Raw genomic sequence first — 18,430 nt, 5'->3', positions numbered from 1 at the left:
GAGATGGTGTTCTTTGGTTTGCAAGCAACCCTCTTTTTCCTCCAAACATAACGATGGTCATTATGGGCAAACAGCTCTATTTTTGTTTCATCAGACCAGAGGACATTTCTCCAAAAATACGATCTTTGTCCCCATGTTTTTTATGGCGGTTTTGGAGCAGTGGCTTCTTCCTTGCTTAGCGGCCTTTCAGGTTATGTCGATATAGGACTCGTTTTACTGTGGATATAGATACTTTTGTACCTGTTTCCTCCAGCATCTTCACAAGGTCCTTTGCTGTTGTTCTGGGATTGATTTGCACTTTTCGCACCAAAGTACGTTAATCTCTAGGAGACAGAACGCGTGTCCTTCGTGAGCGGTATGATGGCTGCGTGGTCCCATGGTGTTTATACTTGCGTACTATTGTTTGTACAGATGAACGTGGTACCTTCAGGCGTTTGGAAATTGCTCCCAAGGATGAATCAGACTTGTGGAGGTCTACCAAAAAAATTTTGAGGTCTTGGCTGATTTATTTTGATTTTCCCATGATGTCAAGCTAGGAGGCACTGAGTTTGAAGGTAGGCCTTGAAATACATCCTCAGGTACACCTCCAATTGACTCAAATTATGCCCATTAGCATATCAGAAGCTTCTAAAGCCATGACATCATTTTCTGGAATTTTCCAAGCTGTTTAAAGGCACAGTCAACTTAGTGTATGTAAACTTCTGATCCACTAGAATTGTGATACAGTGAATTATAAGTGAAATAATCTGTCTGTAAACAATTGTTGGACATGCACAAAGTAGATGTCCTAACTGAATTGCCAAAACTATAGTTTGTTAACAAGAAATGTGTGGAGTGGTTGAAAAACAAGTTTTAATGACTCCAACCTAAGTGTATGTAAACTTCCGACTTCAACTGTGTATATGGACTTGAAGTTTGTTAACCAATGCCAGGGGGATACAAAACTTTAGAAGAGGAAAGCTTTTTTTTATGTTTTGTAAGGACTGCAACGCAGATCTTTTATTCATTCAAGAGACACATTTATGCAAAGAGGACTATAATTTTTTTGAAAAATCAGGGCAGTGACATTTTCTTGGCCCACAGGACTTATCATTCAGCTGGGGTTGCAATTTTAGCACAATTTCAAAGGGATTTAAAAAAAAACTCAAATGAACATTGGCTAGTAGCGGTCATCAACCACATGGACAGATCATTTTTGTTGTGTAATGTATATGGATACTGTTCTAGTCCTACAAATGACTTACTTCTAGAGGAAATTGAGGAAATCCTTAGATTATTGTTGGTTGGGATTTTAATATGGTTTATTATAATGAGACTGATAGATTGCCCATTGGAGAGTTAAAAACCCTGGAGAGAAACAGTACACATGGAGTAGAGATCGTTCATTACAATCAAAAATGGACTTGTGGGTGATAACCTTTAGCCTTGAGCCCAACACTGTAGAGGTAAAATTACTGCCCGCAGTCCTGACGGATCATAAAGTCATATGGCTGACTGTAATAATGTGCAGTAATGATGGTAAGAAATACTCTGGTGGTTATTCGAAACTGAATAACTCATTGTTATTGCATGATGATTTAAAAAATTGTAGTAATAATCACATTTCTGTTCATTTGAATTTAGCTACCTCTAATGCAGAATATGGGCAATGTCACGTACGTTGAAGGACGGACCAAGGCACAGCGTGATATGCATACATGTTTATTTTACTAAATAAACACACGACAAAACAATAAACCAACGACACGTGAAGTCCTAAGGTAACACACAACAAACCTTACACGGAACAAGATCCCACAACCCACTAGTGCCAGTAGGCTGCCTAAGTATTGTCCCCAATCAGAGACAACGAGCTACAGCTGCCTCTGATTGGGAACCACACCGGCCAACATAGATCTACACATAATAGAACTACAACATAGAATATATATAATAAAGAATATACACACCCTGACTCAACATATAAGAGTCCCCTGAGTCAGGGCGTGACAGGCAATGTAAAATCCGTTCAACCTGTATTACTTATGGGAAACAGCTTCCTTTAAGAAGGAGATGTGAGGTAGCTGAGCTTTCTAAGAAAATTGCTGATATCACAGAGATTGAGCATCTTAATCTTACTGAGAAAGCTAAATTGAATGATTTACAGAATCAACTAGATACATTTTATGAGGAAAAAACTAGAGGAGCCTTCATAAGGTTCAGAAAACAATGGCTTGGAAAAGGTGAAAAGAACAGTAAATACTTTTTTAATTTGGAAAAGAGGAGAGGGGAACTCAACACACTTAGGAAACTTAAGATTAATGGGGTGAACTCTGAGGATAGAGAGTTGTTATCAGACAAATCTCCAGGCTGTGATGGATTAACCTCTGAATTTTACAAAACCTCTGAAGAAAAAGCAACGTTTTACTTGAAACCTTCAAGGAGGCTATAAAGAATGGAGAACTACCTGCCTCTCTGAAGCAAGGGGTTATTATTCTTATACCTAAACCACACAAGGATCTCTTAATTATTGATAATTGGCATCCAATCACACTCCTCAATAACGTCTACAAAATTATAGCCTCAATCTTTGCGAAAAGGTTCAAGTCGGGCTTGAATGATCTGATTAATGAATGTCAATCAGGGTTTATGAAAGGGTGCCATATATCTAATAATTTGAGGTTGGTGTTAGATTTGGTTGAGTATTGTGATCTATTGGATGACTTCCCTGTTATCTTATTTTGGGATTTTCAGAAAGCATTTGATACCGTGAGTCACAATTGTATCTTTGATTGTCTTAAGCATTTGAAGTTTGGTAATTGTTTTGTTGATGCTATTAGAACTCTGTATAATGGTGGCAATAGCTGTATCAAACAGCTATCATGGAACTTCCTCAAGGTTTAACATTTACAAATGAATATGACAAGGTTGTCTAATCTCACCTTTTTTATTTTATTTTAGTATGTCAAACCTTATGCTCATTAGTTTCTCAAAGTCAATTTGAAGGCATTACATTCCAGGCCAGAGAGCTCAAGATATCCCAACTGGCGGATGACACCTCACTTTTTTTGAAAAATGTGTCACAAGCTAGATTGGCATTGGATATTGTGAAGCAGTTCTCCAAATGTTCATGTTTGGTATTAAATCTTCCAAAATGTGAGATGTTTGTTCTTAAAGGAGCTGTCAATCCAGCACAGCAGATTGTAACATCTCTGAAAAATATACTGTAACCTACCTCGGTGTAAAGATCACCAAAAATATTAAGGCTGTGAATGATCTTAATTTGAATTCTGTAACTGAATCTATCAAAAATAAATTATCCTCATGGTTAGGGAGGGATTTAAGTCTTCAAGGGAAGGTGCTTTTATCCAAAGCTGAGGGGCTATCTTGTGCATCCTATCTTTTTTCATCTGTTGACATTCCCAAATCCACTTGCTGTACCTTAGATAGGTTATTGTACAACTTCATATGGAAAAACAAGCCACATAAGATAAAAAGAGATGTAATCACCAACAGGGTTTGTGATGGCGGTCTAAATGTCTTAGACTTCACTCTCTTTAATCAGATATCAAAAGTCAACTGGGTTAAAAGGGACTTAAGAAATCCTCATAGTTCTTGGAATATTGTACCTGATTTTGTTTTTCAGAAGCTCTGAGGGCTTAATTTTTTACTACAATGTCCTTATATTGTGGGTAAACTGCCCGTGAAATTGGCGGCTTTTCACAAGCAGGCCTTAATGTGCTAGGCTTTGCTGTATAAACACAACTTTTCACCTCATAAATGCTTTATATGGAATAATGGGTTGATATTACATAGAAACAAGATGTAATATTACCGTAATTGGTTCTCGAAAAACATTGTCCTTGTCATCCAATTAGTTAGTATTAGCGGGAATCTATTTACGCGGAGAGAATTTATGGAAAGTTTGAGGTTTCAAGCAAGGAATATGTCACTGTTATAAAAGCTATACCTAGTGGGATAAAATCTTTACTACAGAATAATGCATATTCTGGAACATCTATTGTAAGCAATATCCAGGTGAATGGCATAGGTTTACTAGATAAGCAATTCAACAATCTTTTAAGGGATATTTTCTACAGGAATTCTATTCCTTCTGCTATATTTGTTGGGCTTCATCATTTGATGTGAACTGGCGCCGTGTTTGGCTCGCTCCACACATATTTATGGTGACCAATAAAGTAAAGGAGATCTCCTTTAAGATTATCCATAGATTCTATCCGTGTAATAGATTGATTACTAAATATATACCTGATGTTACCAGTGAATGCAGTTTTTGTGAACTAGAAACTGAATCTATTGAACACCTATTTTGTAATTGTTTACATAGTGAGTGTCACACCCTGGCTCGGGGACTCAATATGTTGAGCCAGGGTGTGTTCATTCTATGTTTTCTGTTTCTCTGGTGGGTGTTCTAGGTTGTCAATTTTCTATGTTTGCCGGTGTGACTCCCAATCAGAGGCAAACGAGTGTCAGCTGTCGGCTGGTTGTCTCTGATTGGGAGCCATATTTAATCTGTCTGTTTTTCTTTCGGGTTGTGGGATTTTGTTCGTGTGGTTTCGTGTTGTACCATAGACGTCACGCATTCGTTGTTTATTGTTTTGTATTTTTGAGTGTTGTGCTTTACTAATTAAAGTAAATATGTTCGCTCGCAACGCTGCGCCTTGGTCTCCCTCATTAGACGATCGTGACAGTGAGGTGTTCTGGACTGATGTGAAACTATATCCTGGCAACAAAATGCGTACAACCATTGAAATATCTAAATTTGACATATTATTTTACTACACCGATTCCACAATTGAACGTCAGTATGTCATAAATCTCTTTATTTTATATAAAAATGTTCATAAACAAATGTATGAAACAAAAAGCCCTTTTTTATTAACTGGTTTGGACAAATATTTATAATCATTCAAACGTATGCAAAACAAAATGTCTAAAAAAAAATATTCGCTATGTCTGTATTTGATTTGGTATAATGTGGATTTTTATTTATATATATACAGTACCAGTCACAAGTTTGGACACACCTACTCATTCCAGGGTTTTTCTTTATTTTTACTATTTTCTACATTGTAGAATAATAGTGAAGACATCAAAACTAAGAAATTAAAACATATGGAATCATGTAGTAACCCAAAAAGTGTTAAACAAATCAAAATATATTTTATATTTGAGATTCTTCAAATAGCCACCCTTTGCCTTGATGACAGCTTTGCACACTCTTGGCATTCTCTCAGCCAGCTTCAGCTGGAATGCTTTTCCAACAGTCTTGAAGGAGTTCCCACATATGCTGAGCATTTGTTGGCTGCTTTTCCTTCACTCTGCGGTCCGACTCATCCCAAACCATCTCATTTGGGTTGAGGTTGGGGGATTGTGGAGGCCAGGTCATCTGATGCAGCTGTGCCAGTCTTGACACCTTAACACAGCCATAAATTAGAGAGGAGGAGAATCTATCTCTGGTCCTCTAGTATGGTGAAAGGAATGCCTTTGTTTCAGCGACCTTTTGCCGCCCAAAAAGGTCTACATCCAACAATGAACATTGGGACAATATATTTCAATATCCAAATGTTGGGAATGATGAGAAATGGAATATGGAAAATGTATGTCTATTTTGTGATGTCATTAAAAATGGTATGAAGGCGTCATAACGAAAACATTGTGACTTGAAGAGCTTTTACACTGTGTATATCAGGTTTACATCCTTTACGTTGTGTAGAAAATATCAAGGAGGAAGACAATGTTTTCGTGAAGATAGGAATGTGATTTTAGCTTTCTAACAAGATCATAGTGATGATAATACTTTTGCCTTGTAACTAGCCATGCCTGAGGGAGCTCAGAGAGCGTGTCAGTATGACGGAAATGCCCCTCTTTACCAGAGTGCATAAAAGATTGAGTTAAGAATGATCAGATCAGACCAGAAGTACTCAAGCTGGGACCATCCTGTTGCTCTCTTCAAACCATTGTCTACTACACTGCTCTCATCACCCCACAGGGGATCATTGACACGGCTGATTAGCCGTCCTCAGAAGACCACTTCCAGAACGAGTGAAAGTAAACAGACCACTAAGAAGAAGGACATTGTGACCTCTTGTGGACAATCAGAGCCTTACATCTAAAAGGCCATCCGAAAGAGAGGGTCCAACAGAGATACACGACGAAGACCTCCAACACGTAAATACATGCATTACTTCTTACCAAACGGGCGGCAGTTCGGGGCAAGGTATTAGGATTACTGTGAGCGTAGTTCCATGTGTATCCAAGTGTTTTCTCTTTAACTCGCCATCTTTTGTAACAAGTGTCATATTGTGTTAGTCCGCTAGGGACCCGTTTTCATAGTATTAAGTTTCTCATCCCTACCTATACCGTGTACGTGTTTGTATCTTGTGTTATAATTTTTTATTAGTTAGTAAATCAATAAATTAATCAATTTGTGTGGTACGGAACGATCAGTAAGACCCGGGTTTGTGCAGACTTAAAGAGTGTACAACTTTCAGAATGAGACGGATATGAGGTAAATGATTAATAAATGACTGGCAAACAATAAGAAATATATCTAGTTAATTCGGGAAACGGTAACTCGTTAAACAACTTTTCCCGTGGTGCCCCAAATTCCTAATGAGTTAATTGTTACATGACTAATTTAATCTAGTAACAATTAAATATAGTAGGTAATTATTCAATAAATAATAGTCATCACAATAATGAAAGTCACGTCACGACACAGAAATCATCCTTCACCCACACCGCGTCTCACAAAGCCACGGCGGTTGGAACAAAAAATCTCAAATTTGGACTCCAGACCAAAGGACAAACTTCCACCGGTCTAATGTCCATTGCTCGTGTTTCTTGGCCCAAGCAAGTCTCTTCTTCTTATTGGTGTCCTTTAGTAGTGGCTTCTTTAGAGCAATTCGACCATGAAGGCATGATTCACACAGTCTCCTCTGAACAGTTGATGTTGAGATGTGTCTGTTACTTGAACTCTGTGAATAATTTATTTGGGCTGCAATTTCTGAGGCTGGTAACTCTAATGAACTTATCCTCTGCAGCAGAGGTAACTCTGGGTCTTCCATTCCTGTGGCGGTCCTAATGAGAGCCAGTTTCATCATAGCGCTTGATGGTTTTTGCAACTGCACTTGAGGAAACTTTCAAAGTTCTTGAAATGTTCCGTATTGACTGACCTTCATGTCTTAAAGTAATGATGGACTGTTGTTTCTCTTTGCTTATTTGAGCTGTTCTTGCCATAATATGGACTTGGTCTTTTACCAAATAGGGCTATCTTCTGTATACCCCCCTACCTTGTCACAACACAACTGATTGGCTCAAACGCATTAAGAAGGAAAGAAATTCCACAAATTAACTTTTAAGAAGGCACACCTGTTAATTGAAATGCATTCCAGGTGACTACCTCATGAAGCTGGTTGAGAGAATGCCTAAATAAAACATATTTTGATTTGTTTAACACTTTTTTGGTTATGAAATGATTACATGGTTATTTCATAGTTTTGATGTCTTCACTATTATTCTACAATGTAAAAAATAGTACAAATGAAGAAAAACCCTTGAATGAAAGGGTGTGTCCAAACTTTTGACTGGTACTGTATATATATACAGTTGAAGTCGGAAGTGTACATACACCTTTGCCAAATACATTTCAACTCAGTTTTTCACAATTCCTGACATTTAATCCTAGTAAAAATTCCCTGTCTTTGGTCAGTTAGGATCACCACTTTATTTTAAGAATGTGAAATGTCAGAATTATAGTAGAGAGAATGATTTATTTCAGCTTTGATTTATTTCATCACATTCCCAGTGGGTCAGAAGTTTACATACACTCAATTAGTACTTGGTAGCATTGCCTTTAAATTGTTTAACTTGGGTCAAAACGTTTCGGGTAGCCTTCCACAAGCTTCCCACAATAAGTTGGGAGAAATTTGGCCCATTCCTCCTGACACAGCTGGTGTAACTGAGTCAGGTTTGTAGGCCTCCTTGCTCGCACATGCTTTTTCAGTTCTGCCCACAAATGTTCTATAGGATTGAGGTCAGGGCTTTGTGATGGCCACTCCAATACCTTGACTTTGTTGTCCTTAAGCCATTTTGCCACAACTTTGGAAGTATGCTTGGGGTCATTGTCCATTTGGAAGACCCATTTGCAACCAAGCTTTAACTTCCTGACTGATGTCTTGAGATGTTGCTTCAATAAATCCACATAATATTCCTTCCTCATGATGCCATCTATTTTGTGAAGTGCACCAGTCCCTCCTGCATAAAAGCACCCCCACAGCATTATGCTGCCACCCCTGTGCTTCACGGTTGGGATGGTGTTCTTTGGCTTGCAAGCAACCCCCCTTTTCCTCCAAACATAACGATGGTCATTATGGGCAAACAGTTCTATTTTTGTTTCATCAGACCAGAGGACATTTCTCCAAAAAGTATGATCTTTGTCCCCATGTGCAGTTGCAAACCGTAGTCTGGCTTTTTTATAGCAGTTTTGGAGCAGTGGCTTCTTCCTTGCTGAGCGGCCTTTCAGGATATGTCAATATAGGACTCGTTTTACTGTGGATATAGATACTTTTGTACCTGTTTCCTCCAGCATCTTCACAAGGTCCTTTGCTGTTGTTCTGGGATTGATTTGCACTTTTCGCACCAATGTACGTTCATCTCTAGGAGACAGAACGCGTCTCCTTCCTGAACGGCATGATGGCTGCGTGGTCCCATGGTGTTTATACTTGCGTATTATTGTTTGTACAGATGAACGTGGTACCTTCAGCCGTTTGGAAATTGCTCTCAAGGATGAACCAGACTTGTGGAGGTCTACCATTTTTATTCTGAGGTCTTGGCTGATTTCTTTAGATTTTCCCATGATATCAAGCAAAGAGGCACTGAGTTTGAAGGTAGGCCTTGAAATACATCCACAGGTACACCTCCAATTGACTCAAGTGATGTCAATTAGCCTATCAGAAGCTTCTAAAGCCATGACATCATTTTCTGGAATTTTCCAAGCTGTTTAAAGACACAGTCAATTTAGTGTATGTAAACTTCAGACCCACTGGAATTGTGATACAGTGAATGATAAGTGAAATAATCTGTCTGTAAGCAATTGTTGGAAAACTTACTTGTGTCATGCACAAAGTAGATGTCCTAACCGACTTGCCAAAACTATAGTTTGTTAACAAGAAATTTGTGGAGTGGTTGAAAAACAAGTTTTAATGACTCCAACCTATGTGTATGTAAACTTCCAACTTCAACTATATATATATTTTTTTTTTGTGTGTGTGTGTGTAATCCCTCTGGCTGTTCAGTTTTTGTTTTGCATGTTGCTGTTGTTTAATAAAAAATTATAGTCGATTACCACTAGCTATGACTAGCTAACAGGGAAGAAATCTGCTAGGTAGTTAGGCTAGCCAAAGGGCGCGCGGAGCGTGAACAAAGGCGGCAGCAAACTCTAAACCATCAGTGTTCGGTCAATAGCGACAAAGCCCCATATGGGATTATTTTGAGTACATTGATGTGAGAGACAAAAGTACATGTATTGTCATGTTAGTTGATAGCCTGTATGGTGCGGAGATCAAAGGGAAAACCCTTTCCAACTTGAAAGTTCACCTGAACAGTATCCACAAAGAAGCATTCAAACAATTAGAGGAAAAAGACTACGTGAAACAGCCATCAGGTAGCTACATATCAACTATATCCTCATCAATCTACACACAATACCCCATAATGACAAAGCAAAAACAGGTTTTAAGATCTTTTTGTAAATTTATAAAAAAATAGAAAACAGAAATATCACATTTCTATAAGTATTCAGACCCTTTACTCAGTACTTTGTTGAAGCACCTTTGGCACCGATTACAGCCTCGAGTCTTCTTGGGTATGACGCTACTAGCTTGGCATACCTGTATTTGGGGAGTTTCTTCCATTATTCTCTGCAGATCCCGTCAAGCTCTATCAGGTTGGATGGGGAGCGTAGCTGCACAGCTATTTTCAGGTCTCTCCAGAGATGTTAGATCGGGTTCAAGTCCGGGCTCTGGCTGGGCCACTCAAGGACATTCAGAGACTTGTCCGAAGCCACTCCTGAGTTGTCTTGGCGGTGTGCTTTGTGTCGTTGTCCTGTTGAAAGGTGAACCTTCGCCCCAGTCTGAGGTCCTGAGCTCTCTGGAGCAGGTTTTCATCAAGGACGTCTCTGTACTTTGCTCCGTTCATCTTTCCCTCGATCTTGACTAATCTCCTAGTCCCTGAAAAACATCTCCACAGCATGATGCTGCCACCACCATGCTTCACCTTAGGGATGATGCCAGGTTTCCTCCAGACGTGACGCTTGGCATTCAGGCCAAAGAGTTCGATCTTGGTTTCATCTGACCAGAGAATCATGTTTCTCGTGGTCTGTGAGTCCTATAGGTGCCTTTTGGCAAACTCCAAGCGGGCTGATATTTGCCTTTTACTGAGGATTGGCTTCTGTTTGGCCACTCTACCTTAAAGGCCTGATTGGTGGAGAGCTACAGAGATGGTTGTCCATCTGGAAGGTTCTCCCATCTCCACAGAGGAACTCTGGAGCTCTGTCAGAGTGACCATCAGGTTCTTGGTCACCTCCCTGACCAAGGCCCTTCTCCCGCGATTGCTCAGTTCACATTTGTCTTCAGAAGGATAATAGTGTTGTCTAGTCCATTTGCTGATTAGTGGATTCTTACAGTAATCTTGTGAGCACCGATCAATACCGTGTGTGTGCGTGGTGTATGTGTAAATACGGTCATGGCGTTTCAAAGTTTATATAGTAGAGCAGCATATTTGTGAAAGATGTTTCTATTTTTGAATAAGCCAGTTGAGTAGTTCTTATTAACTGATTATTTGTATTGTATAGGAGACCCCACTCAAAATATTTTTTTATTAAACATTCACAAACAGTCTAACCTTTCCATTTGGATTTGTCGCGATTGAATACATTTGTAATAAATGACGTATGGTCTGGTGCAGAAGAGTGTAAACACATACCATTTAAAGGTTTTATTTTTGAAGTACAACATGTGGTATGAGAGAACTAGTTCCATAAATACAAATACTCAACACATTTAGAACTTGAAGATTGCAATGTGAGTTTCTAATACTAAACATCAGATAAACATGATGCCGATGATGCTTTGGTATGAGTGTTACAACAGGCCTCAAAGTATTTAAAGGCCTACCAGACATGTTGCAGTGATGACCAGAAAACATCAATTGAGAGTGATTTTCATCTATTAACATCTGCTTTTCATTGCGTGAACTATCCCTTTAATTCAAAACAGAGTACCAAATGGAATTGGGAATGGTGGTGGCCCCAAAAATCGATTCATTTATGGATCATTTTAACCCACCAATCTATTCAAAATGTCACTGAGGTTTTTCATCCACAACAGGTGAGGGAACCTGAACGTCCCTCCACAATGTTCCTGCCAAATTAAACCTCTAGTAGTACATCACATGAAATAATACAAACTTGGAATGACAGTTACTTTTTCTTGCTTTCACACCAAGTTAATAAACAGTAAATCCATTGCCATTAGTCACGATTTCTGGAGGCCAGGGACACTACTTTGAGGTCAGTTAGGACAGACTATTACAGGGGTGTCAAAGTCAAATGGACGGAGGGCCAAATAAAAAATTTAGCTACAAGCCGAGGGCCGGACTGTTCGAATGTTCATTGAAAAATTTTTAAATGACGCATATAGTCTAGTGAACCTAATTGAACCTACTGAAAACCTAACAAATATATTCCAATATGATCAGATAAATAAAGCAATATTTTCTTATGGCTCTGTCAGTAATCTTTAATTTTCAACAGACACAAAAGACAAATTTCCTTTATATAAAAATCCCCATAACATGAACATTAAATGAAAGAAACCGGTATTCAAGGCACCATCAGTAGCCTATATTTTCTATTTTAGCAAAAGTGGGCTAAATTTACTTCAAAGAAAAAAACAATAATAGCAATTTTCTATCATCCACTCAACTGAAATATTTTTAAAATATAATTGGATTGAAATACAATAAAATAAAGTGCAAAAATCTATTAATCAAAAACAACACTTTGTTTAAGGAGAAGTAACATGCAGTGAAAACAAATATTAAACTTTAACTTTTAAACTTGAACTGAGTAAAAACTCTAAATATGTGATTGCACAGTAATGTTCACTTGTTTGAGGTTGAGGGTGATACTTGGTGGTGTCCCATCTTTTCCACAAGTTCATCAATGTTCGGGGTAAGGCTCTGAGCTGAGGAAATCCTCAGAATTGAGTGGAGGTGTTCAGCAGTAAGTCGACTTCTGTGTGATGTTTTGTTCAGGTTCATCAAAGAAAACAGTTGTTCACACAGGTATGTGCTGCCAAACATAGACAACGTTTGAGCAGCCTGGATGCGCAGCTGGGGCATTGTGTCGGGAGGAAACGTTTTTGATGAAATCCCCCTCCGTAAATGGCCGGGCTGATTTAGCGATCTCTTCTGCCAAAATAAAACTGGCCTTGACAGCAGCCTGGCCTTGTGATTTGGCTTTTTTGAACAGAGCCTGTCGAGATTTGAGGCCTCGTTTTAATTCCTCTGCCTTTTGTAGCCTTTGTTCCATGTCCATATTCTTGTTTTTGTCCGCGTGTTTCGTTTCATAATGTCGTCTCAGATTATACTCTTTCAGTACCGCCACACTTTCTCCACACAGAAGACACACAGGTTTTCCAGCTACCTCCGTGAACATATACTCCGACTCCCACCTTGTTTGAAACCCCGGTTCTCAGTGTCCACCTTCCGTTTTGCCATTTTTGATGGGTATCTGAAAGTTAATTTTACTGTGATGCTGACGACTGCTGTGCCAATAAATATTGAAATGAAGCAGCCTACTGCTCGGTGCGTCACCGTTGCATTGTGGGAAATGTAGTATTGGTGCGTGTAAAAGATCTGCGGGCTGCCGGCTTGCTGCGGTCTGCGGGCCGGTTCTAATAATAAATCAAGATCATCCCAGGGGCCGTAAAAAACCTTCTCGCGGGCCGGATGTGGCCCGCGGGCCTTGACTCTGACATATGTGGACTATTACATATTGTTACAACTTGTCCCTTTGAAAATGGCCTTCACAGAAGTAGAAAGAATATTGACAGGACAATAAATGAGGTGCAAATTGAGAAAGTGAACAAAGTTATTCCAATTTGCAATACTCAAAACACTGGATCTTTTAAAAAGAAAACAAGGATGCAATAATGTCTTAGGATATTTTGTTGAATTTATATATTTTAAAAAATACTTAATTACATCCTATTCAAGGCATGAACTGTAAAATACAGTCCTAGGCAGGTATTCAACCACTTTCCGCCAAGACCAAAATGCCCTAAACACCAACTTCCAGTCAAGAACCAAAAATATATTATCTATGGAAAAGTTATACGATGCAACTATCTCACAATTCTTAGAAACTGACTACTAGTTATGGCATTTCTGAACTAAAGTACCACCTTGTTGTCCACTTGGAGTCTGGCTGGGTGAGCTACTTGTGCATAGTACACCATCCACAGTACAACTCATACAGTAGCTAACGGTTCCTGCATGGCATAGGAGACGTCCACAGAGTCAAAGCTCTAAACTTCGATAGCGCTGTCAATATCCTATAGACAATCATCTTCTATGGGACAGAGACACACCCTTCGTCCATCCGCCACCACCCTGGAACCCACCTGCCACAGTGGGAGGCTTGAGCATGGTCAGAGTTGAGGGGTCCAGAGAACATTGTCTTTTCCTGCAGTGTTTAGCGACTCCAGAGAGGGGCTACGAGTCTCTCAACATACTGATCTGGGCAAAGATCTTGAGCGCAGGCCCCAGTTTAATGTTCATGGTGCCCATGAGGTGGTCCTCTTTCAACAGCAGCAAGGACTGGCCATCGATCTCCTGCGAGCGGAACTCCTCGGCTATCTCCAGGCAACCTGGGAACAAATCAAACGGCCACTCGTCAATTAGCTTAAAGAAAATAACATTACACACAACCAACAGGTTTCAGGCAAGTCTTTTCTAAACATCCCTCCTTTGTCACTTGATTTATGACAGAGGTCAGGTCACCAATCTTGTTCCTGGACCCGATACCCATGATTCATAGTGCATTGCTGGGAAAGAGCTTGCAAGTAAGCATTTCACTCTGTTTTACACCTGCTGTATCATGTGCAAAATAAACTTTGAAACTTTAGCCTCTTTAACTAAAGTTTGATTTAATTTGGATTTGAACTAATCAAAAGACTAAAGTTTGTTGGCTGAAGTAGGTGTGTTTAACTACTGGGCAAAACAAAAGCCTGCACACCCTGAATATCCAATAACAATGTTGGTGACCACTGCTGTATGGGACTGCTACTCCACCATTTTGGCTGATATTAAGCATCTGTTGGGGTATGTGGCAAATGTGGCAGTGCCAACCTGGCAGGGAGCAGATGAACTCGTAGACGTCCTCCACGTTCCACTTGGCTGGGTTGCTGGGCAGGAAGTGCTGGGAGAGGAGGGGCAGCTTTTGTCCATAGCCCTCCATGTGCTCAGGCCCTCCGCCCACCTGGGGCCTGGAAGCACCGAAGCTGGCAGCAGACAGGGGGGGCGAAGGGGGACCATCGTAGCTGGACATGTCCGAACACTGGCTGGACTCCCCGTGAGAGGGGTGGCTGGACGTCAACGACCCACCGCCAGTTTGTTGGCCAGTGGTGGGAGTCTGAAAACACAGGAAGGGTTTAGCTTTTAAGTTATCATATGGGACAGGTTTGCTTCAACCTGCCTTGCCATTCTAGCCAGAAAGAGGGCCTCAACGGAAATATGTTTTTAAAGTCAAATAACGTATTTATTCTCTATTTTGAACAGTGCCGTTTCACCTGTTTTTTGGTTTCTGAACTTGACTTCTGTTGGTTTCCATCCAACATTCTTTGCTTCTTCAGTTTCTCCATGGTGGTTTGTCGATTTGGAAAGAGGCCCATTCGCTTTGTACACCCCACATTATACCTGCACAAAAATGAAATGAGGTGGGGGGGGGGTGGACAATGTATCAACAAGTAACTTGGGTAATCAAGTATGTCAGAAGCTGAGCAAGCCGTTTAATTGTGGATCTACTCAAAACAAATCGGAGAAACAAATTATAGGCTAAAGTAAAGAACAAGCTATTCATTTGTTATTTCTGCACGTACATGTGTACTACTGCTGCAGATACTACAGCAACAACTGCTGACAAACATGTCATTTTGAAACTTTTTCACTCTGGGCCCCCCTTCCAGCATTGGGGAACATCCCGCGTCACCCCTGCACGCACCACGTCTATTTCTATGGGCACAAGCACTGTTCATGACACAAACTGTTCACATCCCTCTTGTTGGTGGAGAGAACTTTGCAGGTTTGAAGCTCATTTCCTGCAATTCTACACATTTTGTCATGGGGTGCAAATAACATTTTGCAGTTTTACAGCAAATGTTCTTGCAATTCTATACATTTTGCCATGTCTGATGTGTATTCATGTGATACTGTATTTGGTTGACAAAAAAAATTGCAATATCTATGGGCAAAAAAGAAAACGTTAGCCGACATGGGCTAGCTGATCTAGACAAGTTCTAAATAGCTCTAAGGTATGCAATGACTAACATGAAGAGGAACTGATGATGCACAACCCAATTTCAAAATTGCACCTTGTGCATTCTAATATTACAACTTTCAAGTTTAAAGCCGGACTAGGGGCCGCGCCCCACAGTTTGGCAACCACTGCATTAGACCACACCTTAGCAAAACCTTTTACAATGGGAAAAGAAAATTGGACAAGTTCAAATAGTCCCTCCCTGTTACAGTCCGTGCGTTCCATTTGGTGCCTAATGAATACACCCCAGATCTCAGTCCCAGCATCTTCTCTACCCAGGCCTTACCGTTTGGCACACACTGTGGAGCAGAACCTCTTGGATCTCTTGAAGTTGTAGGCAAAGTCCACTCTGCCACACAGCTCACACGTCAGGGTGGGCTCCTCCTGCTGCTTCAGCTCTGCCCAGCAACACAGTCACACATCAACAAATGGGAACCAGGGATGCAGTGGTAAAAAATAAGGTGGGTATTAACACTGAATCCCAGTTGGCATGACAGGCAGTGAGTGAGTGGCATGGCTACATATCCAAGTGCCAATTTGTGCAAACAATTGTGAAACAATGAGCCAATGAAATTCCAGCAGAGGTGGGATTCTGAAGCCAGGTAGCCAATGACACAATGAGAAACTTCTGGGTTTATAGAGTGGGCCAAGCAAGATGTCCTCCTTGGGCTGCACGATATGGGCAAAAAAACTTGACTTGCGATATAGATCAAAATACTTGGGTGAACTGGAATCATAGAAATAGACATTTATATTAAAACATAAAATGGAAAGTAGCGTCATTCTTGTTTGGTACAATCTGTTGACTGCATTTGACCTATAAGAACATCATGCAAACTTATAGTGAATCTAACAGCGAGGAGGAGGAACTGCGCTGCTTGCGTGACAGTGGGCAGGGCTTGGTATGTGTGGGAAGCAGCCGCAAGATGAGAGGGAGAGAGACGACAAACGGAGTAAACTATAAAAACTGACTTTACACGCGGCTGAGTAGCATTTCAAAATATTGCATGCGATATGGATATCTTGCAATATGGGATATGGCATGTCAGTATTGCAATTTTGATGTGAATTCAATTCATTGTGCAGTCCTATGTCCTCCTGGCTGGCCCTTTACCTTGGTGTGATAAGTCCTCCATCTCAGAGTCTGTGGCGTTATTGAAGGAGGTAGTCTTCTCTGAGTCAGAATGTGTTTGCTGTTTGTGTTTCTTCAGGTTCTCGATCAGCAACGACAACGGACGTTCCACCTGAAAGGACAGACACTTCACACATGCTGCTTTACACCCATAGTAAAATGTTGAACAGTGCAGAATGGAGGTTTTAGTCTAATTTTGTCCACTAGAGGGAAGTGTACTCCGTCTCATGGACAGGGCTAACTTGCCCACCTCACAAATGTGTTGTGTGTTTCTGAACAGCCATGTGCCCAGTGGATGGAAAGCTTCTTCATTATCCTACTACTTACAGGGAAAGGCTCGGCTCCCTCCTGGATCACAAATCCCTCAATGACGTGGGTGAGGATCTGGGGTTTCACTATTGCCTGGGGCGGTTTGCTCTCGCCATTATGCGGGGTGCTGCCGGTAACCGTTGGCGCATTGTTCCCATTCCCCGAGGTCATGACTGGAAGCGAGCCTGCACCTGGTTGCGCATTCAGCCCCTCAGCGTCTCCCTTACCTACAGGGAATAATAATATTCGAATGCGAGTAAATAAAATTAGATATTTATATGTCAAATGTTGACTGACATCATGCAGGAGTCGGTACTGATATATACAAAAATAAAATAGTTAAAAAGTGAATGACCAATCATGTCGTTGATGAATCTGGGAAAATTTTACGCAACGGAGAATGATTCCAGCAGAATATCTGGACCACTTTCGAAATTGTTTGTTTACTTTCCTCCCCGCTTAATTCTACATCTAGGCCTACAAAACTATTTGTCAACATAATCTATTTCATACAAAGAATGTGTATTGTAACAACTAATCATTACGCAAGTTGTTGATTATCCCACATTCGTATTGTTAATCAATAATAACAAAATACAAAGGTTTTGTCGACATCTGCTTAAAACTAAATGTGACCACGTTTGAACACCAATTTAAATCAAGAAACCCGCCACAAGAAATTACAAATATAGGGCCTCTGATAACTGATTCAAGCGCCCTGACAATGGTCAACATCGAGCGAAAGAACACTCTTTTGTTCCACTGCTCCAAACAACCCTTCCTTTCATATCCCCTCTGCCTAGGCAACATGAAGCAAACAAATAATGTGCTAAAAAAAACTATAATATTCCGTGGAAATACGCACCCGTTACATTAGTAGAAGTTACACAAACAATGCAATCATTCCAGCGTTTTAACGTGCCGTCTTCTGTTTGTTCCGTCCCTATTACCCCTGCAGCAAGCACACAGTACACACTTTAATCCCCTTTGTATGCGGGAAGTGAATAGAAAATAAAGCGCCCCCACCATTGGCCCATGCTATTTGGAATGTGATCCAATGGCAGAGAGTATCTCAAACGGACTTCCTCTCTGATTGGTTGGAATGGCTGACTATTTTCCTCTCCCACTCCTTTCCAGTTTAATCTACCACATTATTTGAGAAATATAGTGGTAAAACAGAAGTGAAAGCCAGTATGTAAAAATAACATTTTCCTTGATTTAGAGACAAATCATTGGAATGGGAAATGTTGTTGAAAGATGAATTTTCTAAACTTTTGAGCTATGGGCCTAGAGGTATAGGGCCTCAAATGTTTTAATATCTTGTCATTATGTCAAAAAACGCCATACATGGTAAAGACAATGTTCATTATATGTCAGACATAGCAAGT

The 18,430-nt window shown here is 40.3% G+C and overlaps 1 protein-coding gene across 1 annotated transcript; it reads right to left on the bottom strand.

Moving 5' to 3' along the window:
• Positions 1 to 13,220: 13,220 nt before the first annotated feature.
• LOC121545521 (polyhomeotic-like protein 2) lies at positions 13,221 to 18,019 on the bottom strand. Its single transcript, XM_041856104.1, has 7 exons — positions 17,908 to 18,019; positions 17,061 to 17,269; positions 16,716 to 16,845; positions 15,888 to 15,999; positions 14,856 to 14,982; positions 14,416 to 14,698; positions 13,221 to 13,934 (listed from the first exon to the last, which is right to left on the bottom strand). Exons 2-7 carry the CDS (start codon positions 17,211 to 17,213, stop codon positions 13,780 to 13,782), a joined length of 960 nt encoding a protein of 319 aa, XP_041712038.1. The 5' UTR covers positions 17,214 to 17,269; positions 17,908 to 18,019; the 3' UTR covers positions 13,221 to 13,779.
• Between the last annotated feature and the right edge of the window lie 411 nt (positions 18,020 to 18,430).

This window comes from Coregonus clupeaformis, chromosome 30, assembly GCF_020615455.1.
Source record: "Coregonus clupeaformis isolate EN_2021a chromosome 30, ASM2061545v1, whole genome shotgun sequence".
Classification (NCBI taxonomy): Eukaryota; Metazoa; Chordata; class Actinopteri; order Salmoniformes; family Salmonidae; genus Coregonus; species Coregonus clupeaformis.
The sequence above is the reverse complement of the archived record's forward strand: the minus strand, read 5'-3'. Positions and strand labels throughout refer to the sequence as shown.

Bases quoted from the DNA above. Each gene is read 5' to 3' on its own strand.
- LOC121545521 (XM_041856104.1), bottom strand. From the start codon at position 17,213: ATGACCTCGGGGAATGGGAACAATGCGCCAACGGTTACCGGCAGCACC. The intron at 14,983-15,887 runs GTAAGGCCTGGG...ATTTTTGTGCAG, and splicing joins TCCACAGTGTGTGCCAAACG to GTATAATGTGGGGTGTACAA. The intron at 14,699-14,855 runs GTGAAACGGCAC...CTGTGTTTTCAG, and splicing joins GTTCAGAAACCAAAAAACAG to ACTCCCACCACTGGCCAACA.